This window comes from Sminthopsis crassicaudata, chromosome 4, assembly GCF_048593235.1.
Source record: "Sminthopsis crassicaudata isolate SCR6 chromosome 4, ASM4859323v1, whole genome shotgun sequence".
NCBI lineage: Eukaryota > Metazoa > Chordata > Mammalia > Dasyuromorphia > Dasyuridae > Sminthopsis > Sminthopsis crassicaudata.
Genome location: NC_133620.1, coordinates 223,699,550 through 223,727,417, shown reverse-complemented (window position 1 = coordinate 223,727,417; position 27,868 = coordinate 223,699,550). Strand labels below are relative to the sequence as shown.

At 34.7% G+C, this 27,868-nt stretch overlaps 1 protein-coding gene across 2 annotated transcripts; it reads right to left on the bottom strand.

The window, feature by feature from the left end:
- Nucleotides 1-287: 287 nt before the first annotated feature.
- Nucleotides 288-27,868, bottom strand: AKIRIN2 (akirin 2). 2 transcript variants are annotated; one of them, XM_074310325.1, is made up of 5 exons: nt 27,031-27,868; nt 5,863-6,006; nt 1,843-1,992; nt 1,146-1,217; nt 288-983 (listed from the first exon to the last, which is right to left on the bottom strand). In XM_074310325.1, the coding sequence occupies exons 1-5, from the start codon at nt 27,263-27,265 to the stop codon at nt 973-975; spliced, it is 612 nt and encodes a 203-aa protein (XP_074166426.1). In that variant the 5' UTR covers nt 27,266-27,868; the 3' UTR covers nt 288-972. The 2 variants fall into 2 exon arrangements, with proteins under 2 accessions (XP_074166426.1, XP_074166425.1); XM_074310324.1 differs by having other exon boundaries at nt 1,146-1,249; nt 1,815-1,992; nt 27,031-27,838.

The following is a 27,868-nucleotide window of genomic DNA, read 5'->3' as shown; positions in this document are numbered from 1 at the left end:
CCAAATCTTTTTCATTCTACTGAAATTTACAATTTTGAAGCTAAAAGTATAAGCTGCGATTTAGTGCCAGTCAAATCCTATCACTCCAATCAGGTAGAAAAATTGCTTCAGGACCAGGAAACAACTCAGCCAAGTTTTAAACAATAACACTAAATCATTGATTACTTGAGATAAACTTCATTCTCTGAGAACTTACAAGTTCCTTCACTTAGGTAATGCTTGCATTTCAAATATTAATTTTATTTGTTCACTGCACAAAGCCCATCTGCACATTAAAAACAAACAGATTAGAAGTAAATGTTTTATTTTTCCAACTAAATTCCAGTACTACAAGGGCAGTAAAACAATGATACACTGAAAAAAAAAAAATGCAGCAATAAACATTTGTTAAAGACTGATAGAATAAATAAAAACTACAAAACAAGAAATCATATAAACCCATTCTTAACTACCCCAACCCCAAAGTCCTGGAATACAGAAATGCTCTCCTTCACTATATTTCACAGATAGTACTGTGGGCTATTTGCTTAATTGTCCTGGGATTACATTCTAAGTTATTAATGACGATTACAGGTTGGTTGTAGTGCACAGTTATCAAAACCACACTAACTTCAATCCGAAGTGTCATTCTACAGTTTTATTTACACAACCAATGAAGGGCATTTTCTAGAACACCAGTTTTAATCTTTTTCAAACATATCATTAACATAAGAAGCCAAATTGTAATGATACAGCAAATGAGGCCACTGGTATTAATACAGGTAGCAACAGTCCACATCCAGATGGTATTGACATCAGGGAGCACTCCAAAATCAGTTGCTGCCTAAGAGTGGTTGCCACTGACAAAAGCTTGAAATAACCTGCGTTCACAGGGGGAAGGGGAGAAATATGGCATTGCTGCAAGTCTTAACTGGGACCACTTGCAACAACTCAACAGGGAACTGGGCAGCCCACAAATGCAGGAAACGTGATTCATGAAACATCTGAGGAAAAAAGAAGAAAATTAATAGAAATGTTTTCTCCAATAACACTGGTAATTTTACACAATATCTATAATAAACATACCCATCAACCCCTACCCCAGAAATAAATATTAAAAACCAAATCATACAAATTGTTTTAAATTAAAATATCCAAATACTTACAACTAGCAGGCTGTTCTCCATATCGTCGCATTATCTGATCATGCGTAAATTTCACAAATGCGTCATATTGTTCTATAAACAGATTAAGAAGTAAATGTGTCAAACTTGTAATAATTTATAAAGTGAGCCTTCCCAGGTCAATATTTCCCCCCATCTTTTCCTCCCTTTGACCAAATCTTGTGATGTAACAATTCTAAATATCAAAATATAATTTTTTCTAATAAATATATAGTGGTAATATGCCATCATGGAAAACATCATGTTGTAAACAAGGACTTGAGCAAGTCATATGGGTTGGGCAAGTAACCCCTCTCAGCCTAAGTAAGATTTCTTCTCTGAAAAATAGGACTAGAGAACTTAAGGTTTTTCTCTGAATGCTAATGTTTCTAAATCATCTATGACAATTTAAATAAATATTTTCTATAAGCCTGAATGTAAATATAAACCACAATCTGTGTAAACAATATTTTAAATCATATTTTTCCAAAAAAAATTTAAATAGTTATAGATTGGCATTAGTCATTACTGTTACGAAAAAATCAAAAAAGCAGGCTTTTACCTCATTTTCTACAGATCTGTATGCTATTTTTTTTTTAAAAAAGATTTTCTATAAGCAATTTAGAAAGTGCCAATGAATGAAGTGTTTTCCAGAGCCAAGAGAGCATATGCTGAATAAGGAAAACATTACAAGACATACCTGCAAGTTTCGTGGTCAATATTTCTTCATACTCTTCACGAACCTTTTCTTCACGTTCTTTTAGCAAACGTTCACAGATCATCCCAACCTGCCTTAGAGTAAATAGGGGCTGTTCTTTTTTTAATGGTGATGATGCTGCAGATGAAGTGCCTACATATAACGTATGAAAAAAAAAAAAAAAATACAATTCAGAACCACAACCACAAATAGAACCTTAAGGCGGCCTTGGTTCTAACCAGTTGCCAGCATAGTTGTTGTGTTAACCATTTTTTGGACTAATTAATACTCAACAACTTTGAGGGTCTCTCAAGTTCCAATTTTTTTTAAGCCATTAAAGATTTCATTCTAGATAATTTTATTTCATATGAAAAACAATTGATCTAGAAAATAAATTGAGAATTTCTCTCATGAAATCCAGAAGCAAAGGTAAATATCGTTCAAGAAACTAAAAAACAAAAACAAATACTTAAGAATAGGAATCAAAAGAATCCATCACTAATCTCTCAAAAGAAACCCCCAAATAAAACTCCAAAAGAATCAGAAAGTCCAAATCCCAAACTTCCAAAACAGAAAATTTTTTAAGTAGCAAAAATAAATAAATACTATGAAACTCTCAAGATCATATACCATTTCACATTCACTACCATGAAGAAACATACATAGGGCTTAGAACATGATATTCTCAAAGGCAATAGATAATATCACTTCACCCAGTTTACCTTAGTTCCTCAGCTGTCAAATGAGCTGGAAAAATAGCAAACTACTCTATTGCCAAGAAAACCCCAAATGAAGTCAAAGGGTCAGACATAATTGAAATGACAAAATTAAACAAAACTTGGATGTGATTGTATAATACTGGAATAATCTGAAAAATGGAAGAGTGGAAAAGAATGAACAGGGAAAGGGGGGGGAAGAGAGAAAAACGGGAAATTACTTCACATAAAATAGGATATAAAAGTTTATACAATGGAAGGGGGGCAACGAATAGTCACTCAAAACCTCACATCTGTACTGGTTCAAAAAGAATACACAGTTTTGGTAAAGAAATTCAAACACCCAATAAGAAAGTAAGAGGAAAAAGTGTAGTGGGGGAGAAAGAGAAGGAGAGTAGATTAAGAAAGCCCAAGACCAGAAGCAAAAGAGATTCACGAGTTGAGGATAAAAAAGTATAAGAAAAAGTTAGCAATCCTAACTGAATATGACGAACTTTACAAAATAGGAGAATGCAAAATGAAATTAAGAATTCAGAATCCCGTAAGAAATACATGAAACAAAACATACACAAAATCCCGTTTCAGCTGAAGAAAAGGCAGAAGGGGCAATCGGGATCTCAGACAAAGATAAGAGATAAACAGCAAAACTACATTTTGCTAAAAAGGTACCATAAATAATGAATATCAATAATGAACAAATGCAACAAATGGCATAGCATCCAAATTCTTGAAACAAATGTTAGAAAATTACAGAAGGAAACAATAAAGAATACTAGTGGGATCCTAATCTACCCCTCTCAAATCTATATAAATCTAACTAAAGCAAAAAAAGTTGAGCTAAACAAAAATGTTAAGTTATATGACAGACATCTAACAAATTTGGATCATAATGCAATAAAAATTATATTCAATAGAGTTTTTGATAACTAAATAATCCTAAAAAGTGAGTGAACTAAAGAACAAAGCATAGAACAATTTCATTAAAGATGTTAACAATGAGACAGTATATCAAAATGTGAGATACAACCAAAACAATGCTTACAAGAAAATTTCTCTTTAAACAGATTAGATGTACAAAATGGGCATGCAGCCAAAAAGCAAAAATAAAACAAAACACATTAATGAATTTGAAAGGTTTTAAAAAAAATAAAAATTAAAAATGAATAAAATCAGTATTGAAAACAAATGAATTCACAGGCAACGAAAATACAACAATTATAGGAACTATTTTGCCCAATATTTGCCAATCAAACCAACAATCTAAATGAAATAGAATTTTTAAAAAATACAAATTTAGAATACTTAACACCAACTTAGAAAAATAAATTGGATAAGGAATAAATTGAGTTCCAAGAAAAAAACAGAAGCAGATGAATTTACAATTCTACCAAACAATTAAATCTAATATTATATAAACTGTTTAAAAAAAATAAATGAGTTCTATATCAAATTCCTTCTCTGACAAATATTGTCTTAATACAAGGAAGACTCAAAAGAAAGATTAGTCCAATTTCCACCCCACCAACCCCAGTATTTTCTTTTTTTCAATTACATGCAATTTTTTCAATTACCATTCACTGTGTCCCTGTGTAAGGCAGTTGACTTGTCTAAGGTCCCCAAAGGTAGTAAGAGTTAAGTGTCTTAGGCCACATTTGAATTCGGGTCCTCCGGACTTCAGGAACCATATTCCCTCTCAACACTTTCCTGAAATTTCCTCCTCCCTTTTTCCCTCCTCCCCCAAATCATATATTTGTACATGCATGAACATTTCCACATTAGTTATGCTATCCAAGAATCAAAACAAAAACGAACACCAGGAGAAAGAAAAACAGTAAGTAGAAATATTATCGCTCCTTGTGAATGTGAACAGCATTTTCTATTATGAATCTTTGAGTTGTCAACCAACAAATTGAGGTCAACTTTTTTTGCCTTTTTTTTTTTAAAGGAAAAATTACAGCATTATCTCAAAGATTTTATACTATGACCAGATTGGATTATACCAGAATGCAGAGCTAGTTCAATATTAGGCAAACTGTAAGAATAATTGATTATATCAATAAAATTTTAAAAACAGCAAAACTCACAGTATTTAATAGATGCAGAACATGCAAGCCATTTGTTTAAAAACAAAAAAACAAAAAAACACCAAAGTATAGGAATGAATGTTTCATCAAAATAAGGAGCATCTATCTAAAACCAAGAGCAGGCATTATTTATAAAGTGTTAAAAGTGTTTGGTCACTGTTAAAGTGACCAAAAAGGAAAATATGCCAAAGGAAATAAGAAAAATAAGTATGTGGTTCTGTGAACTAATCCAGCCATTCTAGAAAGAAATTTGGAATTGTGCCCCAAAGGCTATTAAATTATGCATATACTTTGGATCCAGCAACACTGCTTCTAGGGTTATATTACAAAAGTCAAATGAAAAGGATTCATATGCACAAAAATTATTTATCGTAGCTGTTTATGTGCAAAAAACAGAAAACTGAGGAGATGCCTATAAATTGGGGAATGATTAAGCAAATTATAGTATACTAATGTGACTAAAGTCTCCATTCTTTAAAAATAATCATTCACTCAAACAAAAAATTCAATTCAAAATCCTTAAGCCATCTCAAACAATTCCCTGAATTAGAAAGGTATAAAGAACCTGACTCCAAATTAAATCTTATAACTCACTATTAGAAAAAAATGTTACATTGAGCATCTCACTTTCCAACTTACTGATAAAAGCATTCTTCAGTCAGTACTGTGCAGAGCATGCTAGTTTTTAACCTTCAGCAAATCACTTAGCTTCATGATTCACTAAGGCGCTATGTCACAAGAAAACATTCAACACACATATAGAAATAAATGTTAATTTCTTTCCAACTCACTCATTACAAATCAGTTTAAAATTAAAAAAAAAAAAAAAAAAAAGCCTGAAAAATCATCAGGTCTACTGGTTCATATTGATCACTCCCCTTAGCAACTCTTAATTCAAAACTGTCAAACAAAATGACTTTTCCTCCTACCTTTATTTTATTCCTAGGCCTCACACCAAGCCAAGGCAGTCATCCAAACTGGACTAACCAATTTTAATCCTACCCTTTCCAAGAAACTACTTCTATAACATGTTTGATAGTAACCCAGCATCTGTTTCTGGATACTTAGGAAGGAAGGTTGGCAAACCAAGCTATATAACTACTAAAAAGTACTGTTGTACTAATCAGTAAAACAGAACAATCAAATAGCAATGTTTTTTTGTTTGTTTGTTTTTTAAGAAATTGGGGATGGGGAAAGGCCAGTCAAGTTTTGACTACACTCACCTGGAGAAGCTGGTCCATTGAGGAGAAATGCATGTGGCTGTGAATCAGAAGAACAGCAAGCATCTGTCTGTTGGAAGCTAGTTTCTAAATGTCTTCTCTTCTGCATACGTTTATACTCTTGTTTTATGTTGTACAGAATTTGTTCTAAAATAAAACATTTTATAAGGGTAAAAATTAGGCAAGAAAGCATACTCAGAAAAATCTCATCAGGTTTCTAGTATGTATCTGTGTTTGGTCCCCTCAATGTCCATGTCATTACCCTAAACACCACTTTGACAAAGGGATTTCCTCCAACTATCAAAAGATGTGACAAAATCACTTATTCAACAAATGGCTAAATGAGTTTGAGCTAGCAACATCCAGAAATAATACCTTGAAAATAGCATGGTACAGTGGAATGAATAGATTCAAAAGTCAGAAAACCTGAATTCTATTGCCTGTTTCTTAGAACATCTTTAACCTTGAACAATTCTTTACCTTTGCTGGGCTTTACATTTCTGGTCAAAGTAGGGGGAGGGGATGTGGAAATTTCCTTTCTCATCTATTTATTTACCTTGATTTATGTGAGACTTGACAGGGAGCTAGATCTGAAGTTAGTAAGATCTGAATTCAAAGGCTGCCTCAGATTCTGAAAATAGCTGTATGACTGACTTTAAGGCAAATCACTTTATCTCTAAATTTTCTCTTCTCTAAAATGAGGATAACATCTCTCAGGATGGTAGTAAGGATAACAAGTATTTGTAGCACTGGGCACCTATTAGATGCTTAATAAACCAATCAATCCTTCATCCTACCTGCCCCTCCATCCCTCTCTTCCTAAAACAATAGGGGAATAAACAATCATATGAAAAAACAAAGCCTAAGTCCCCCAAATAAAATGTCTAATGCAGAGAACCTACTCACTTAAAATTTAATCCTATTTTATATACAAACAAATCTAACAAGCTTGCTTATCCTGTTTTCCTAGGATTAGTTTATTAGATTAGAACGGATCAGCTTATGTACATAGAACAGGAACTAGTCTAATTCAGGAAACCTTTGAGGTCCAGGAGATCCTTGGGGGATTTTATAATAGTAACCTGTTTTGAGTTTGTGAGTAATAAGTAAGTAAGTTTGTGAGAGATAATCCATATAAACAAAAATTCTTTGGGGGATTCATCAATAATTAATTTAAGAGTTTCGAGGGAGCCTGAGACCAAAAAGTTTGAAAACCACTAGTGTATATAGAACATTAGAAAGGGAATCAAGAAATGTTACATCTGGAACAACTGTAAATAACTTCAGTAATACAAGGATCCAAGACAATCCCAAATGATTCATGATAAAAATTGCTACTTGCCTTGAAACTGATGCCATTTGAAAAGACCAAAGAATCAAAATCTTCACTTTTTCTTAAACAAAATGACTAATATGAAAATATTTTACATAATTGTGCATATATAACCTATATCAGATTGTTTACTTTGGGGGAAGAGAAAGAGTGAATAGAATTTAGAACTCAACATCAAAAAAAAAAAAGAATGAATTTTAAAAATTGTTTTTCCATGTGTTTAGCAAAAAGAATTTAATGTTACATCTAGTCTCACATCTGACTTTAACTAGTTGTATGACTTGGGGGTAAATCATCTTTTATATTCCTGGACCTCAAAGTTGTAATTATCTGTTAGGTTCCTTCCAGTACTAAAGCAATTCCAAATAATCCTTGTTAAAGCATTTTAACAATATTCCTGAGACCAATCTTGCACACAAAATAACAATCCTATATTTACTTAGTTATTCATGCTGAAATCAAAACATTCTTTCCCTTTTTCCTAACTTATTTTGTTTCTGTTTAAGTTACCACTTATACTTCCTATCAAACCTGAGTCTTCCTTCAAGTCTTCATTCTCCCTCCCTAATATCCTCCCTCCCTCCACCCTAATAGTCAATCAGTTCCCAACTTTGCTTTTATCTTTCTCCAACTCACACAATCATCACCCTAATTGGTATCCTTACTTCAATTCCATTCCCACAACTGCCAAATTATGTTATTTATATATTCCTCTAAATCGAAATATCTGACCACTACTCTGGTTCACATTTGATAGTTCCCTAAGACCTCCAGAATTTAAAAAAAAATCTAGCCTTATTAACATTATTAGTCTTCCCTTACATAGGCTACCGTTTTAAGTTGGATTAACTTAACTTGTGTGGTCTACATTTCTGAATGATTTTCTCTTGAATTCTACCTTTTCCAGGTTTAACTTGAGTGAATGTCCTATTATAGGAAAGCCATGCCATATTATTAACATGGAAGGCATGAAGATGTCTTCCTTTAAAAAATAAATAATAATTCAGAACTACTGATAAATTTGGTTTCCTTGGCCTCCTTAATTACTTTTATGGACTTAAAAACATCCTCAGTCTAAAGTATAGAGGGTTCCCTAAAAGGTGGGACTGTTTGGGTCTTTGTATCCCCCATGTCCTACATACTCCTGGTGCTTTAATAAAACCTTGTTTTGTGAATGTATCTTTGATAATATGCATAATTCAGACCAATGAAAAATTTGTTAGAAAAGATCAAAAGAGCTGGTTCACAGCTCTTTAGCTTATCTACTCTCACTCCTTTACCATAAAGGCAATTTCTTTAGTATTATCATTTTCCATTAGTTTCACAAAACTCAAGCAAGATTTCAAAAATCAAAAAAGTTACAATGCCAAACAAAAATTATGGTTCTGATGATATTCTACAATACCAAAAAATTATCTCCCATAATAAAAACTAGTACAAATTCTATTAGTCAATTCAAACATGTATTCAATGTTAAAAAACAAACACACACACACCAAAAGGGCTCTTGGGATGGCATTGTTTCTGTTTCTAATACAGCATAAAAATGTTAATTAGACCTCATTTAATACTTTGAAATGCACTGATGCTAGAATTATGTAATGACTTGATTTATCAGTCCATATCAGCTCTGTAACAACAAAAAAACAAAATTAACCAAAATCTGATTTCTTTTCTAGGAAGGAGACTTCCTTCCAAGTTATTACAGTACAGTAGTACTTCTACCTTCATAATGATCAACAAAAACAACAAAGACAACTATCCAGAGCTTATGCTTCTCAATTGGGGAACCTTAGTTGGTGCAATGGATAGAGTCAAGAGGACCTGAGTTCAAATCCAGTCTCAGACACTAGCTGTATAGCTTTGGGGGGAAAAAAAAAATCAATTAACCCTGACTGCCTCAAATAAGTCAAATCAGGATGTCTGATTGATCTGAGTAGTCTCTATACCTACTAATTCAAAATAAGCAATATTGTTTTTCCTATTAGTAAAGTAGAATTTTTTTTGGTTCAAAGCTAGTCAGTTTTACTTCATTGTGACCAAATGGTAATGCCAAAATCAGTGGTATTAACTAGTTAAGTACCTATTTTCAGAAACACAAAGAAAAAGAAAAAGGTCAAAGCTCCTTTGATGTTAGTTGTGTATGTCAAGTCTCATCCTAATGGGCTGAATTTCTAGTAAATGTAGTACTAGATTTAGTAAATTTAGCACTGCATTTGCTAGAATCTTTGTCCAATGCCTTTTAAAAATTTAATACTAGTGAATCTAGTAATTGTACAAATCATAGTTAGAAAGCGATATCATAATGTGCGTACAAATTAATATAATATTATAATGTCAGTTCTCCAGACAAATTATGTAATTCAGTGTGACTTCAGATAATCCAAGATATTCTTCTCCCTAAAGTGAGTAAGTGGGGAATAACAGCACTTGACCAAAGACATTTTTGGCTAAATGGCAAAGACATCTTACTGTGTTTTGATTTCTGGTCTTAAAGAGGTCATATTTAATATTTTAAACCACAAAAAATGAGACTAGTTAAAAAAAAAAAAAAAAAAAAAAAAAAGATCAGCCAGAAACCAAAAGTCCCTAAGAAATACTCAGCATAAAAACAAGATAGCAAAAAGAATCTAAAAAATTAGCAATTAGATCCCATTTTTCCTTTCCAGTTTCATCAGATGCAAAGAGGAGCAAATAGAGACGAAATCTGTAGAGTTTCCTCCGCCCCCCCTTTTCTCCTACTTCCTGGAACCAACTTCCTCCCTTCCACCTATCCATTCCCTGTCTTTCCCAAACTCAGTTTCTAGCTTGGTTCTTATTTCTGTAAGCCAAGTGCTGAGACTAGTGAGAAAGAAGGATTGTTGGGAAAGGGAGAAAGAGAATGGTTTCCACACTGTATTATGCAAGAAGGGGGAGAACAAAAGGAGAGAGATAGCATTCATGCAGCACTTAAGTCATTGGGAACTATAGAAGCTAATAGGTTAAAAAGTTGGACTGTGTCTGGGTATATAATAAACAACTTTCCAATTTAACTGAGAAGAGAAAAGGCAAAGGAAGGAAGGAAAGGAGAGAGGAAAAAGACTAAACCAAAAAAAGAAAATAACTTGCAGGAATCTTTTTTGGCTAAGATTTTTAAACACAAAATTTAGTCAATTATTTACCTTCTTTTACTCATTTTCTCTTCCTGTAACTAATAAGTATCCTGTCTTTGGAAAACCCAATGAGTATAGAAAGAAAGAAAAGAAAAATACCCTTCTGTTTGCCTAGCTCAGGTTAAGATTTTGCTATTGATAACTAATTCCACTATTTATCTTAGATCTCTTCCTCCTTATATTCTTTCCAATTTCTGGTTCTTGTAACCAAAACCTATTTTTTCTATTAAGCAGAGGTTCTTAAACTTTTTGGTCTCAGAACCCCTTTACATTCTATAGACCCCAAAAAGTTCTATATGCGCTATAACTATTTTGTTTATGTAGGTTAATGTAGGTTATATCTGTTGAAATATTTATATTTACCAAATTGAAATTTTAAAACACATTACGTACTAACAATTTTTAATGAAAATTAACTTCAAAAATGTGAATACTGGCATTGTTTTGCATATTTTTATAACTCTAACGTCTGGCTTTAACAGACAGCTAGATTCTCATATTTGCTTCCGCATACCATCTGTTGCAATGTTATTTTAGTTGAAGTTTATGAAGAAAATCCAGTCGGATTCAGATACTTAGCTGGAAAAGAGAGGAGCATTTTAATAGGTAAATAGCATCTTGGTATTATGAAAACAGCTTTGACTTCACAGACTCATTCTTTAAAGGGTCTAAGAGATACCACCACCAGGAGTGGGACCATAATATTAGAAATTAGATAATATTAGATATTATAAATCACTCCTCAAGGAAAACCTTCACAGCTTGCCAATTCTCTCCAGTGCTGACTTCTCATTCCTTCCTTCTCTCTAAACCATCCACACCAGCTATGTCACCATGCTATATATAAATTGTCATCTTACTTAGGTCCTTTTTTGTCTTAACTTTTGAACCTCTCTTCCTTGAATGAGTTCAGTATATATTTAATTCAGTTTTCTTCCTCAACCCATCTTTCTCACTAATTTTCATATTTCAACATTTCATATTGATATTCATATTTCATCTGAAGAGGCTGTTCAGGTAACTTGGCCTCCTGGGGCATCACCTCCACAAAAATCACAAAAACATTCCTTTCCACCCTACTTCAGCCCCACTCCTGTGTGGTCAAATTTTTAGATCACCCCAAACTATCTTACAATCAAAATCTTAAAGCAATTTAAATTTCCCCCTGAAATATTTTTATTCTACCTTTTGCACTGTGTCTCAGCCCTTGAAAATTAGTTTATTTTTAGTGGCTCTTTTTACTGTGGTAAGAAAGTGATAATTTAAATGGATACCCATCAGTTAGGCTAAGTTATGTTATATGAATGTAATGGAACAATACTGTTATAAGAAGCAGGCTGATTTCAGAAAAGTTTGGACAGACCTCTCTGAACTAATGCTGAGTGTAGTGAGCAGAACCAGGAGAACATTGTACATAGTAACAAGATTATGTGATGATAAAATAGGATGGACTTGGGTCTTCTCAACAGTACAGTGATTCAAGGCACTGTCAATAGACATGAATGGCCAAAGAGAGACAACATTAATGACTGAATATGGTTTGAAGCACAGTATTTTCAACCTTTTTTTAGTTTGTATGTTTTTTCCCCTCATTGTTTTCTTTCCCCTTTTTGTCCAATTTTTCTTAATATACAACTTAATAAAAATAAATATGTTTAAGAGAATTGCATGTTTTTAATCTATTATTGGATTGCCTGCTGTCTTGGGAAGGAGGGAGGTGATGAAAGAAAGAAGAATAATATTTTTAAAAGAGTTTTTGTATTTCACTTACCTTCACTTGCATTCTAAAGGAGTTTCTGTAAATTTCATATTCTACCTAGAATGGTTTTTGTTGATTCTATAGGGTTTTCCAAGGAGACCAATCACATCTGTGTGCAAAAAAAACCAACCAACCAAAAAAACCAAAACAAACAAAAAAAAAAAAACACTGCCTTTTCACAATCTTTGCTTGTTCCTTTTTTCTTGTCTTATTGAAGGCCTTTTTTATTTCTACTGTTATCATTAACAGTTAAATGTTAAATCATACATTCTAGCATAAATCCTTCCTTTGCCAGGTTTAATTTTAAAAATAAATTACTATTGCCTGTAGTCTAACAAAACATTATCCACCTTACCCAAGTCACTTTTTCAAGATCATTTAGTTTATAATAGAATTTTCATTTATCCTAAAATACCAACTATATTCAAAAATGCTTGAAATATGAGAAATGTACATTAAGGCCTATCTAACCTCATACCCAGCAAAACTAAATAACTGAACAAATGGACACTGAATTATTCCTACTTTGACACTATTAGGGATATACATATACATATATATATATATATATATATATATATAAAATCTCCCAAAATGACACTGTCAAAGGACAGGTCATTTATAATCATAGAACTCTTATTGACAATAACTAAAAGAAAAAAGGAAAGGAAAAATAGAGGAATGAAAATCTCTTCACTTTAACACTCTCAACTAGCAAATACTTTTTTTTAAATGAAATTTCTCTTCAAAATTATGGCATATATGAATGTTAAATTAAGAAAAGGAATTCAGACTTGTATAAAGTGATGCCAAGAATTAAAAGTGGCAATAGAACTATGAACTATAATGAACAATGTCAGTCCTGGAATATTGGTAAAGACACATATCAATTTACTTCTCAATAAAGAGATGTAGAGACTTATATAGAATGATTGGTTGGCTTTTGTTACATGCTTTTTCTTTTATTAAGAGTTCAACTGAATGTATGTGTGTGAAATTAAGAATATTACATTGTTTCAAAATGAGAATGGAAATTTAAAGTTAGTATTTATCCTCTATAGCAAAGAACCAAATGTATTAACCATATCCCAATTTTACACTCACAAGGGAAGGGGAATAGAGGTAGGCTAAAAAAAGACAATCTTAGACTCAGTTTTAAAGTTGATGAGATCACAATCCCCCAAATTAATATTCCCTAGCACAAATATATTTTATGCAGGTAGTTTTCCAAATTCTTCAATACAGTGTTTGGGTTTATGATTATTATTGCTAGTCTATTTTATTCAACTTTAATTTGACAAGATCATTCCTTTGCAACTTCTTTATTATCTTAAAAGGTCTTCTGGTTAATCCTTACAGAAAATGATGCATTCATTTTTCCATTAAAATTTTTTTTCCAAATAAACTACCCTTCACCTTCAACCAAGGAATAGAGAATAAGCAGGTCACTTTTTTTATTTTTAGCACAAGGAAGAACTAGGTGATAAAACTACGTCTATCAGTACCCTCTTTCTAGGAATGGAAAAATATATATGCTAATCCCCCAAAGAAAAAGATATTAAAACCTATTAAATGAGTCACTTACTTTATACCTTAGTTTTAAGTATTAAAATGAAAAGGATTACTTTGGTTCCACATCCAGTTTTGCCTATATAAAAATCATACAGGGCTCACTATTACACTTTACTCCTAAAGGAAAAATGAGGCTGTTAAAAGTTTCCCATGAAAAAAAAGATAGCCAACAACCTATTTGACAAGTTCTATTTTGTTTTAAAAAGCTAGTTTTCTAAGAAAAGCCTATATAACAGTCCTAAATAAATTACAACTCTTTAAGTCCTATGATCCCAAATATATAAAGCACCTAAAAATGACTAATATCTGATATCCTGCAACCAAAAAGCTACAACCCAAATGAAACACAATTCTGAAATGAGTTTTATTTCAAGTTCAACCTTACTGTAGGATCTAATAAGTAATATTTATATTCTTGTATTTCAGAAATTAGAGATATGACATTTCTTTTTAATCCATACATGTTCATTGGGGGAAAAAAAACACACTAAACAATAGGATGAAGGTTAGAGAAAAACCATTGAGTAAATCACTAAGAAAATTATGTGTGTGGTTCCACTAGCATTCTTTTCTATGTATGAAGACTGTTTTCCCCTCTGAATTTACAATTCTTAAAAAACAAAAAACCACCACCACAAAAAAAAAAAATCATCAGGATTGTTTTAAAGAACTCTTCTAAGAAATGAAATGCATGAGACAGTAGTTAAGTATGTCAAATTGTTGTAAACTAGGTCTGTCTATCAAGCATTACCCTCTTATGAAAGGCCAACTGCTTTTTCTAACTCCCATTCTTTCACTAACCTTGGCAGCTCCTGTGAAACAAAATATAAAAACAATGTGATGGGGGCAGCTAGGTGGCACACTGGATAGAGCACCAGCCTTGAATTCAGGAGGACCAGAGTTCAAATCTGATCTCAGACACTTGACACTTCCTAGCTGTGTGACCCTGGGCAAGTCACTTAACCCCAGCCTCAGAAAAAGGAGAAAAAAAAAGTGATCCTTATTCTGCTATTCTCAAGTTATTAATATTTATTCTATCAAGAGAATTGTGGCAGCAGTTTCTAATAAGCTATTAGTATATTCAACCAGCAATTAACTATTAAATTCCTATGACATTTTGTTATTTTTAATAATTTTTTTTTTTAATGAAAGCAACCTTTACTTGTAGGTTAATTCTGCTGAAGCTTTTAAAGGTTAATGGACAAAGATTTTCCTCAATTATCAGTGTCAGACTTTATTGAAGAATGCCTGTCAAGGACAGCTAGATGGTCCAGTAGATAAGAGCACCAGTCCTGGAATCAGGAGGACTTGAGTTCAGTTGAGGCCTCAGACACTTATCATACTGTTCTTTAAACAGTCCTTTAAAAATCAAACTCCTCAATATATGGGAAAATTTGAATACTGAGTGTACTACTGATAAAGTTGTGATGAGAAAGCCAGTTGGATCTATGTCCAAAGAGCTATGAACTGTTCATGGTCTTTAATCCAGCAAATTCAGCAATATCACTACTAGGTCTGTATCCCTAAGAGATCATAAAAACGACTACATTTACAAAAATATTTATAGCAGCTCTTTTTGTATTGGCAAAGCATTAAAAATTGAAGAGATGCCCATCAAATGGGGAATGATTTAACAATTTATGGTTATTTTATTTTTAATTTATTTAATTTTATTTATTTTTTATATTTATATTATATATAAATATAACATATTATATTATATATATAAATAATTATATATAAATGTATATTTATATTAAATATATGTATATTTAATATATAATATATATATGATATATTTGTTTTTTTAAATTTTATTATTTATTTAATTTATTTAATTTTATTTAATTTAATTTTTAATTTATGGTTCCCACAAGAACTAATAAACAGGCAGATTTTAGGAAAACCTGGAAAGACTTACATGAACTGATAACTGTGAAGTGAGGAGAATTAGGAGAACATTGTACACAGTAATATGTTGTCCACATCCAGAGAAAGAACTATGGAGTCTGAATATGGGTCAAATACTATTTTCACTTTTTCTCTCTCATGTTTTTATTTCTTTTTGCTCTGAATCTCTTTTCACAATATGACCAATGTGGAAAAAAATCTATATCAAATTGTTTTCTGTATTGGGGAGGGAAGGATAAAAATTTGAAACTGAATATTTTATAAAGATGAATGTTGGAAGAACTTTTTTTTGTTACAATTAATATTTTGTTTTATTCCAATTCCAACAAAAATTTAAAAAACATGCAAAAAATGAAGGACCTAGACTAAAATTACAAAACCCAATTTTCTCTCCCCTCTCCTTAATTCCTCCAATTTGCAATTAGAAAGATTATTTTTAAAGAAAATAAGTCAAACAGAAACTATTGTCACTATAAATCAAAATATTCTTTGTGATAGCAAAGAAAAGTAGATCCATTAAAGATCGAAGAATGACTTTAAAAAAAAAAACTATTTGGAACATAATAAAAATTATTGCACAATGACTGATGAAAAAATCTTGAGATTGCCAAAACAATTTAGAATGCAAATAAGTGTAGCCAAAAGAAACCAACACAACACATAATATTGTCAATAAAAAGATGAAGTTGATGTAAATAATAAACTAAAAAAAAAAAAAATTTCCCCTTGTTACAGAAGCATACTCTTAATGACAGAAAGCAGGAACTAATCAGAATATTTTAGTCAGATAAGGTACCAGTACACTGTTGCTTAATTGTTTTTGTCACAAGGGAGAATTCAGGCAGGAAGAGGAAAAGCTAAACTGACAGAAAAATGTATGAATCAAAAAATATTTTGTTAAAAGAAAAATTAATTTTAAATCATTCAAAAATTTCTTTGTGTACTGGGTGGATTGATTGCCTTCAAGGAGCCTGAAATATTTATCCTTGAAAGGATCTTTTCTACAAGACACAAGAGGTAATGAGGGAACAGCTAATTCAAATGCAGAGATGGGAAAGAGCATCCTGAGCAATAAAAAGGACAATATGATTAATGAACATGGGTAAGCATGAGAGAAGACAGAGATGAGGAATTTTTTTTTTTAAAAAGACTATAAACATAGAAAGGAGTATGTAGTCATGTCAATTCAAGCATTTAGTAGACACTATACTAAGAAATTCTTGATCTCCAAAAGCACACAGTTTGGATGACAATAGGAAAGAAACTATATACAAATAATATATATGTACAGGAAAAATTGGAAATATAAGAGAACATATAATGGGAAAAGGCTTCTTGTAGGTGTTATAACTTTAGTTGGTTGTCCTTTTTTCAAAGAGGAGTAAAATGTCAACACTATGTTAGAATTAAGTTAGTGTATCTGATTGATCAAACCAATATGAGTTTGGAATGTTCTGCTACAGGTCAGACACAAATAATCCCTTATGAACATTTGGGGTGTACTCTAACTCTGTGTTACCTTACTTTTCTTTTGAGCTCATAGAGCACAACAGCTTCTCTGATGAGGGTACACTATGACTTTAGATGAGACTTAAAAAACCAGGTGGTGTGTAATAACAAAGTGGCAGAAAATATTTTTCATATGGTTGCAGACTATATATTATGTCTGATCTCTAATGTAGTTTTACTGGTGTTGCTTTTCCTTAACCAAAATTGAGTGTTTTAAATAAGAAAAACCACACCTCAAACATTTCTTAGCTGTGTGACCCCGGGGCAACTCCTTTCACCCTATTTGCTTCAGTTTCTCCATTAGTCAAGTGCTTGAACATGGAAAAGAAAATGGCAAGCCACTACAGTATCTTTGCCAAGAAAATTCCAAATGAGTTCAAAAAGACAAACAGGACTGAAACAAATAAACAACAAAGAGATTGAGTGGAAGGAAGTGATTTGGTTGAACATGGATTGAAAATGGGAGATTTGAGGCAGGGAGATGAATTAGAATCTTTATCCAGGCAAGAGTGATAAGAGCCCTGAATTAGAATTGTTTAACTGTAAATGGAGAGAAGAAGTGTTATTATGGAAATAGTAATAAGATTTAGGGTAAGTTTTTTTTTTAATTGAGATTAAAATCTTAAAACTAAGGATTAACCTAAAATATCGTCAATAAGCCCCAATCATGACCATTTTAGGAACCAGTTCTTTTTTTCAAGAATTATTCAGTCACTTAACCCCAACTGCCTCAGGGAAAAAATTCAGCCAGTATATCTATCCTAATACCCCCCCCCAGGCTGGGGTTAAGTGACTTGCCCAGGGTCACACAACTAGGAAGTGTTAAGTATCTGAGACCACATTTGAACTCCGGTCCTGAATCCAAGGCTGGTGCTCTATCCTCTGAGCCACCTAGCTGCCCCATTCTTATGAACTGTTAATAGAAGTGCCAACAATATATAATGAGGTGGATAAATATCCCCTAGAATATTAAACCGGCAATTCAATTTGTCAAAACTAGGAAAACAGTTCAAGAACAATTCAAAAACCTGGGTCAAAATCTCACTTAGTTTCAAAACAAATTAACAATAACTTTATAGAATGAGCATTTAGATTTAAGTAATTTAAAGTGTTATTCAAATTAAACAACAAATGTCCAAATTGGTATTAAATCTCTAAAGTTCACATACCAATTGCATCACTTAATTTCACTAGGGTTTAATTATAATAAAAACCTAGTTACTTTCCCATTCTTTTAAGGTGATTTTGATTTTTATATCAATCTTTCCCCAGTAACTCAACCCCCCCCCCAATCCTTTGTTACAAAGAAACAAAGTTAAGCAAAAATAATCACAATAACCACATCACTCAGGACATGCAAACACTTTGTATTCATACTACCATCTCTGGGGAAAATGTGTTTCATCACTAGCCCTTTGGAACCAAACCCAATCTTTGTCCATTGCCTTTTAAAAACATGAACACCCAGATGAAAATATTTTAAGGATTACCTTTCTGTAATGAGAATTAATAAAAGTCTACAGGAAGATTAATATAAAAATGAAGACCTATAATAATTAAAGCAAAGCCACTCTTCATGTACATGCTAGTGTTACCTTAAAACAACATATATACCGATACTGTGGCATTCCATTGTTTTTTAAAATTATCATTATTATTACCATGAGTCGTTTCCAACCAAGAGCAAGGTGTAAGGAAGAAAAAGATGGAGACAAGACACAAAGACAGAGAAAGATATAGAATTAGGCAGATTGTTGTTTGTCCTGTTTTCTCAAAAGCCACCATGAAAAATCAGCAAGTGAACCAGATAATAGATTTCAGTGGCTAGATAGAAATCAGGATTACTAGAGATAGCACTGGATGAACTGGTCTTCAAGAGATGTCAGTTTGACTGAGACTTCATTCAATAATTAAGAATAAATATCAATAGAGGAAAAGAATCTACTCTTTCACCAACCCCCACTTCCTCCAAATCAAAATAAATGAATAAATGAATGAATCAGGGAGGGGAAGACCCTCAGGGTTTCTGGCCAATGCAGAAATGACTGCTATTTGTAAAGGGCTGTTAACTCTTGAGTTAATGCATAGAGGTCAGAACAATCAAGCACTAAAGGCTAATTACCAATTGGACAATACTGTAAGAATATGCTTGGAAAATGGCCCTTCCCACTATCCTGGCTGGCCCAATCATTTGATGTATACAGAAAATTGTAGGAGGGAGGAGGGGGGTGTAGTAAGACTAGCCAGGGTCACTTCTGGGCAGAGAGGTCGTAGAGATCCTACAGGGCCATCCCCCTTGACTTTTGACTAAGACTAAGATTTTTTGACTTGACTAAGGACTTTTGCTTATCCTGACTCCAGCTGATTCTAAGGTACCCAGAGTGCTAACAGAGTCATCACAGCCATTTACATTCAAAATAAGTCAATCAGGACTCAAACAATGACCAAATAGGGCCTGGCCTAGGATTTATTTTTTATGGCCAATTAGAATCAGATTGGTTTTGGTTTAAGACCTAGTCCTTAAGAAATCTAAGTAAACCAAGCTATCTTGGGAGGGGTTCAGAGGTGCAAGAGAAAAAAAAAATCACTTTTAAGAGCATAGGTATTTTAAAGCTATGACACCTGATGTGTGTCATAGAGGGAAGAAGGGAGGGCAGAACATCATTTAGGAATTATTGTTTCTTCATTAAAAGGGGGGAAGGGATTAAAGGCTGATAAGACAGTTAAATTCCCTACTCAGCTCTACAATTTTACATTTACAATACATATCATATGTACATGCATACTAACTATATCTAATATCTAGGCATATTCAATTACCATCTGATACACAAGATCCCAAACTAAGAAATAAAAGTCTTAGGATCAGATAAATGCTATTTTTAAGTTTCCTTGTCTATTTTTTCCCCCAAAATAAAAGAACATAAACATGTCTTAGTTTTCTACCCTTTGAAAGTTGTAAAAAGCTGAAATGTTGAGACTAGCAGTTACTTATGGATGAAAACCACTGACGGACATCCTTTCTACTTTTGGAATCATTCAATTATTTTAGAAATTTCAGAAAACAAAATGTTTGGGACAAGAAGACCTACCCAAATTAACTACTCAGAGATCACTCATAGAAAGAAGAATTATTAGAATCTCGAGAAGCAGACCCCATCCTGGTCTATGAGCCAAATTCACAGCAGGATAAGGCCAGACCCTTGAAAATGCTTACAGCTTTTATACATTTCAGACAAAGAACCTCCAAAATCCCACCCTTATATGTTGTGATTGGTCACCCAAGTCTACTGTACTCCTAGTTGGTCAGTGGAATGTATTAGACAAGGTGAGCTATTGCTTCTTTGGCCATGTTGGACAATGGAATGTTGTTTAGGCCTTATCTAAAATCACGTGATTCTGGAGAAGCCAAAGCTGAGGCCTAATAGGCTTGGTCTACTTTAGTAAACAATCTCTGATCAATATGTGCTGTAAGTTCTTCAACCTTTTCCTACACAAAAAGCACTTCGTATAGTGTATGAATGTATGTATATGAATGTATCCTCAGCTAAGCACTGAGTATACAAATCTATAGTTTGCTTGCTGTCCATAAGCTTCCATTCTATTGATATGACAAGCTTCTCAAATTTGAAGCTATATGGAGCAAACATCAATTTGGTTTCCTGTTACAAGTTTCTATCTATCTTTATCATCATCTTCCTAAATGGCTTAACATTTTTAAAGTACACTTTCCCAAGCACTTTTAAAAGATAGATATGTTCTTGCAACCAATTACAATTAAGTACCATATGCATATTGTTAGATAATAAAGATGAGGAAAGGGTTGTCTTTACCAATGGTATCAAACTAATAGAAACTGAGATTGCTAAATCATATATTTGACACAAATATATGTGTGTGTGTCACATTCTGACATAGAAAACCTCATTATTAACATTATGTATATCTGGTTCTATATCTACTTTGTTCATTATTTCCCAATTTGGAACTAAGGAGTATTAAGGCCTCTGTTCTATGCCATAGTTTAAAAGTAGTTTACAATTACAATTACCTTGTAGGCCAAGTGGCAAAATTGGAAAGTAAATCTCAGGTTACAAGTCAGATACAATAATCATTTATCTAGTACCTCAAGGAAGGTACTAGATCTTAGGAATCTTACATGGCTAACCTTAGCCCCTAAAAAAAGGTGAAAAAACAAAACAAAACACATTTCCCCTTCCTTTATGGCAAAGGTAGTAAACTACACTTGTCTATTGCAAATGTCAGCTTTAGCAGAAGTGTTCATTTTGCTTGACCTGCTATCTTGCCCATTGATTTGTATTGTTTTGAATAGGAAACGGAAGGATATATTTGGAAATTAATGTAAAAACAAAATAACATTAAAAAGCTCTGAAGAAAGAAGCAAAACTTAAACTGACTTACCCAAGGTGACATAAGTTAAGTGACTGTGGAGATGAACCTAGGGCTTATGATTCTAAATCCAATGTTCTTTCTATTGTACCATACTTCCTCTCTCTGGTACTCTAGCATCTAACTTATTTCAGGGCTACTTTTCTGCTTCCCCTAAAAATACAAGTGCTCTGCAAGTGATTTCTCAAGTCAGAACTTTCATTATTTTAAAGCCTCAAAATGGGTGTTCAATGAATCTCTTAGAATATTAACAAGTACATACCACAACACACAAAACTGAAGCATGAAATCACAAATGGAAACTTATCTTCATATCTTATAGAAAAGCATAATCTAGGAGAAAGAACACTGAAATTGAAGTCATCATACACATTCAAAAGAAACCTATCATACACCAGGAATTCCTCATCTTACTGGTGAGGAATTAAAAGACTAGAAAAATCATTCAAGCTAAAGGGCAAAACTTTGAACCCAAGCTCTTGTGCAGCAGAGGGTATCATCTATTTCCGATGTGGATCTGTAACTTCTCCAGGTGCCCTTCCTAGTCTAAGAAATAAAGGGTTTGAACTAGATGCCCTTAAGTCCTTCCATTCTAAATATATACTAAGATCCTACCACTCAAATTACACATTTGCTAAATCAATTGCAAAGAAACTTACTGTATATTCATCATACACACCCACCCACCCACACCCAACCTGGATTAATAGTTAGTTCCCCCCCCCAACATTTCAAATTCTAATACCACCACATCAATAGACCCTTTCCTTCATCTCTGCATTTTTAAGTTGAAGATAAAGGAGGCTTTATTAAAAACAAACAAACAAAAAAAACACAAGAGCACTGTACACATGGCAAGTGGCACAGGTACTTGTATTTCTAACACTTTAAATCCACAAGTCTAAGAGACCCTAGTCATTTAATCATGCAAAGGGATTTTTCCCCCTACCATTCAACATCAAGCAAAAAGTTTCACAAGCACATTTCAACACGCAATTTGAAGATAGTGAAAACTTTTAAAAACAAAAAAAGTACATCCAAAGTCCGAAGCACAAAGAGATTATTAAACATAGTTTAGTTGCCAAATGCATTAAGAAATTAGAAGTGACATTAGAGCTGTCACTTAACCACAAATTAAAATGTTTCTGTTCAATATAAATTACATCTGATGTGGGATTCCATCCTTTTCCAATATATCTCATTTCTTTGCCTAGAACCACTTGTGTTTCATTTAAGCCAGCTGGTGTTTCAATTTGAAAACAAGTATGATAAACAACCTATATAGGATAGCTCATCGCTATCCAGAAGCTGTAATGTCCAATTAGAGGCAAATTTCCAACTGATAATGTTTTATAAAAATTTTAAGATCACCTAATCCATTTGATGAACTCCTAAAACATCTAATACTTAAAACTGAAACAATAGTAACAATAATATCTGTCTTATAAATAACAAGACTTTCTTCACTAGACCTCATATAACACTGTTTTGCAACAAATACTTTTATGTAATATTGTGTATTACAATTATCTCTCATATTTGCCTACTTGAGTACCACAGAGGTATGAATTCTTACCTAATCTTTGTATCTTTTCCATTATCTAAACAATGTTCCTACACATGAAGGTTTAATGAATGTTAAAGCATTAAGAATGTTATATCTACAACCAGACTACACTACAAAAGCTAGAAGGAATCTTGGGAGATCTAGTGGCTAGTCCAAGCCTTTTTTTTCACAGATAAAGAAATTGAGATGATTAATTTTTTTGCCCGGGGTCACAGAGGCGGCTGTTAAGGATAAGACTCAAATTCAGTTCTTTAGAGTCAAAGTAGTACTCTCTTCTCTTCCACCCAATCCTGAAATCTGATCCTAGTTTTGACAATAACTATGCATCCTCAGTTTCCTTATTCATAAAATGAGGAGGGTGAACTGAAAATCTTTCTAGCTCCAAAGTTCCACAATTCCTTAATAATTTTGTGGTGGTAGTACAATTATTAGGAAAGTAAATATTTTAACATGATAACAAAATATACTAGCATCCATAGTGATGTACATTTAATTACCTATCTCACTTTTTCTCTTACTTATTGTTGCTCTTCTTTGACTGTAACCCTATTTGAGGTTTTCTTGACAAAGATATTGGAATGGTTTGTAATTTGCTCCTCCAACTCATTTTAAAGCCAACAGGATGAAGTGACTTGCCCAGGTTCACACAGCTAATAAGTGCCTAAGGTCATATTTGAACTCAGAAAAATGAATTTTCCTGACTATAGCTTCCATACAGTGCCACTATGGCACCTAGCTGCCCCCCTTAGTTAACACATGGTATTTTTTATTCTAAAAGTGTTGCAAAGTACTACATGAACTTGCCTGTCACTAAGCCCTTCTCAGTTTCATCTGGGAAGATCAAATGAAAATATGAAAAGTGCTTTGCAAATCTTAACTTATATAAAGTTAGCTTTTTTGAAAGAATATGAATGAAGCTGCTGGCAACTCTGAACAATAGAACAAGTTACTAAACCTAGAATGAATTACTTCCTGATATTTCCAGATGGACAAGCTTTAACATATGATTATTCAAGTCCTTTTTGTCTCAAGATTGTGCTAAAGTATACAACTAATTACTCTAGTATTCTCTAATTTTGTGTTTATATAAAATACAAGAATATCATAATAGCATACTACATTCCCATAATAAACCAGAATGAAAAGTACTAAGGGAAAATGGACACAGAACTAAAATTTAATTATTCAAGTTGTTATATAAGATGGCAACTCTCAAATGTATTCTACTCCCTTCCAATGTCAAAGTAGTGGGAAAAAACAAACAAACAAAAAAAACAAAAAAAACAAAAAAAAAAACACCAAGCCAAATCTCCAGTTATTATAGGTTTTGCTCTCCTTTTGGTTGTTTTCACCATTGTCTTCCTCACATTTGTAAGCTCCTGGAGAGCAAGGTTATTTTTTGCTCTTAGCACAGTACCACATTGCAGGTATTTTAAATAAATTTCTTAGTCTAAGAACTATAAAGAAAAAGAAACTAGGCACCAAATACTTTGTTTCTTTGTCCTTAAACTCGAAAGGGGGAAACTTTTCAAAGATGCTCCCATTGTGACAATATTACAAAAGTACACGCCTAATGAATATAGCTAAATGTGCACAAACCTAAATTATAAGTTATTCAAAACTATGGTAATATACAGAATCTTGCTAATTATATATGTAAAATTAACTAAAGTATAATTTATAAAACTATTACAATAATATTTCAATCCATATCATTTCAAGGTAAGTATTTTCAGATGCTTGACAGTGTCAACTTAGTTAACTAATCACTAACAAGGGGGGAAAAAAGCGTAGAGAATTAGTTCAAATTTCTAAATATAAGGGAAATTCTGACCAAACTCCCCAACTAGATGTCACCAAGAAATATTTTAAAAATATCAAGTGTATGAAAAAAAATCAAGTGTTTCTATCTAACTATATCAATCCAATTTTGTGGACATATTCTAACATTTGCCAAGTTTAAAATTAGCATTCTCCTCCATTCTAAAGAACTTACAGATCCAGATCAATTAACCAAATGTTTAATATTATTTACCATGAACAAATTTAGGCTTTAGAAACAAAAATGACTATACTGAACTTCCAAATATTTTTCCCTTTCGACAATGGAATTTATTGAATTAGCCTACAACTTTTCAAATATATTTGCATTATGTAGTAACAGATTCTTCCAATAAATTTTCAATTTACATTCATTAAAAATGGCAAACTAAAAAGCATTTAAAAAAAAAACTCAAAACTGCAAGCATATTCGTTGCTATAAAATACCAAAATATCTGGGTGACTTTGTGATGAAAGTTATTAGCCATAAATTCAGGATAACTATTTTTCCAAAGAAAAGCAATCGCAATTCAGATGAAATATTTTGGTAGCATTGTTGAAACAAAATCTGCAAAATACAGCCAAAAACTACTTGTGCATGAAATAATTTCAAATACTGGAAAGTAAAGATTATGGGGGATTGGAGAAGAGTACTTTTGGATCCTCTATGAATTTATAGTTATCCTTAAAAATAACTGCAAGCAATCTTAAAATAAGCAAAATTAAAATGAGGTGAAATAATTAGGACAGCCAACTAAGAATGGAAGATACCAAATTTAGAAAACCAGGTATTCCCAAAGGTTTTCTAAATCGACAATAACTAGACATTTAGTTAACTCATTCCTAAAAAAAGGCTCCTAGACCATCTCTCAATCACCAAACCAGTCATAAGTAGCAAAGGCCAACACAAAACCTTTGCTAGTAAGCTACATACAAAGGAAGGAAGTCGATTTACACCTCTGTCCCACAAAAGCCTATTCGTTGATGGTGCGTGCCAAGAGAGCAGCTTTTAAAGAACACATAAGGGAGCATCGGAATGGGGCATAAAACATAGGAAAGCCATTCCCCCCCACCCCCAATCACTTTCAGCAGTTTCGAAACCAAACACGAAAATACCCTGAGGCGCTCGGGGTTGATTCCTTTCTTACCTAACACTCCGGGTGCATTCCCCAACACCTTTTGGCCAGATAAGGCTTTTCCTCATCCAAGCAATTAATTACCCAACTACAGCTAATATTTTACACACAAACACATTCTCCACAGCCACTTTGGGGTGACTCCAAGTCTACACGTTTGGTTTATCATTCAGTGCCCCCAAAGAGCATTGTCTTTGTTGCTGAACCTGCCATACGTAAAGTAGACTTCGACTCGGCAGAATCGGCGTTTCGGTGGGTTATTGATGCCAGACCCGTCTCGCTCCCCAGGGTCACCTACTCCCGGACTTCACCGCCCTCTCTTCCCCCCTCGAAAATTGGCTGGGCGCGATAAAGAAGAGGAGCTCACGCCTCCTGGGCTCGGGCTACTCGATCCCATAGTCAATAACTGAAAGACAGCGACCGAGGGAGGGCGCTCCAAATGATCCTCTGGCTCCCAAGTCGGGGCTAAGAAGACCCTCGAGGAGTCGTTTCCGCAGAGTCTGTTTCTACTCTACTCCATCACCTGAATTCCTGTCCCTATCCCTAAGAAACCCGATCTCCCCTTCCCACTCCTCCCACAGCCCCCTCTCCCCACTCAAACCCCCGCGCACCGCTCCCCCCTCCCCCGCCGCCCAAACGGCCATTTCTATTGTGTCCCTGTCTCCGGCACCCTAATTAAAACAAGCTTCCCTCCAGCCCCTATCCCACGACCCTCAATACCCTACCGAAAGCATGGGACTTTATACATAGCTGCGGGAGGAACAAGATATCCCCCCACCCACCCCAGCCAAAGCCGTCCTTCGTCGCACTCTCTCCCCGCCGGCCTCCAAGTGGAATGGAAGCTCCCTGAGGGCCTGCGCAGTTCGCCAGTCGATACCTAGTCCCAAAGTCAGGCTCTGCACACAGCAGGCGCCCAATGTTAGCCGCATAGGACGGGAGTAGGAGGGAGGGGTCTTTCCCTACCCCCACCCCTCTTCCGAGCTCGGAGGCTCGGCACCCACCTGTAGTGAGGCGAGAAGAGACCTCGCCGAAGGGGGACGGCTCCATCCGGAGGTATTTCTGCGGTGAGGCGGCGGCGGCCGAGAAGGAGGCGGCGGTGGCGGCTGCAGACGACGACGGGGAGGCGGCGGCCGAGGCGGGTGCCGACAATGGCGCACATCGCCGCCGCTTGGGGGACGCCGGGCTCAGCAGCGGGTCGAAATCCAGAGTCCTTTTCAAAGTGGCTCCGCACGCCATGACCGGGGCCGAAGGGAAGCCGGGCGCAGAAAAGGTGGAGAGTGGAGCCGGCGACCCCCTAGGGGCGGGCGGCGGAAAGGGGCAGCCTACGCGGACTACGCCGCCGCCGCCTCGGCGGGAGCAGCAGTGGCGGCACGGACCTGCGGGGAGGGGGACCCGGGTGACGAGAGCCGGCGGCGTCGGGGGGGAGGGGGTGGCTCGCGCTGGGGGCCTTCCTTCCTGCCTGCCTTCCTTCCTCTCTCCTCAGCTCCCGCTCTCCCGGGAGCCTCCGACCCCGGTCCCCGCCCCGGCTCGAGTCTTTTCGCCGCGCTCAATGGACCCTCCTCTCAGCCTGTCCGTCTCCCTTTGAGCGCTGCGAAATCTGAAGCCGGAACGCGACTTTCGCCGGGCAGGGCCGGTATAGGGTGCGGTGGGTCTAGGACAAATGCCGGGGGGATGGTTAGAAGGAGGCAGCAGCGACGTCGGCGGCGGCGGCAGTGGCAGCTGAAGGAAAGGCTTGTCTAACCGCTTCCCTTTCCCCCCCGCCCCCCTATAAGACTTCTCCCCACCAGCCGCCGGCCCCAATATGGCGTCAATAACAACGCCGCCGATTCAAATCCTGCG

Excerpts from the sequence above, each read along its gene's own strand:
- AKIRIN2 (XM_074310324.1), bottom strand. The coding sequence starts at position 27,265 with ATGGCGTGCGGAGCCACTTTGAAAAGGACTCTGGATTTCGACCCGCTG. Across the intron at positions 1,993-5,862 it reads CAATGGACCAGCTTCTCCAG|GCACTTCATCTGCAGCATCA; the intron begins GTGAGTGTAGTC and ends CGTTATATGTAG. Across the intron at positions 1,250-1,814 it reads TGTAATGTTTTCCTTATTCA|TTTGACACATTTACTTCTTA; the intron begins GCATATGCTCTC and ends AATTATTACAAG.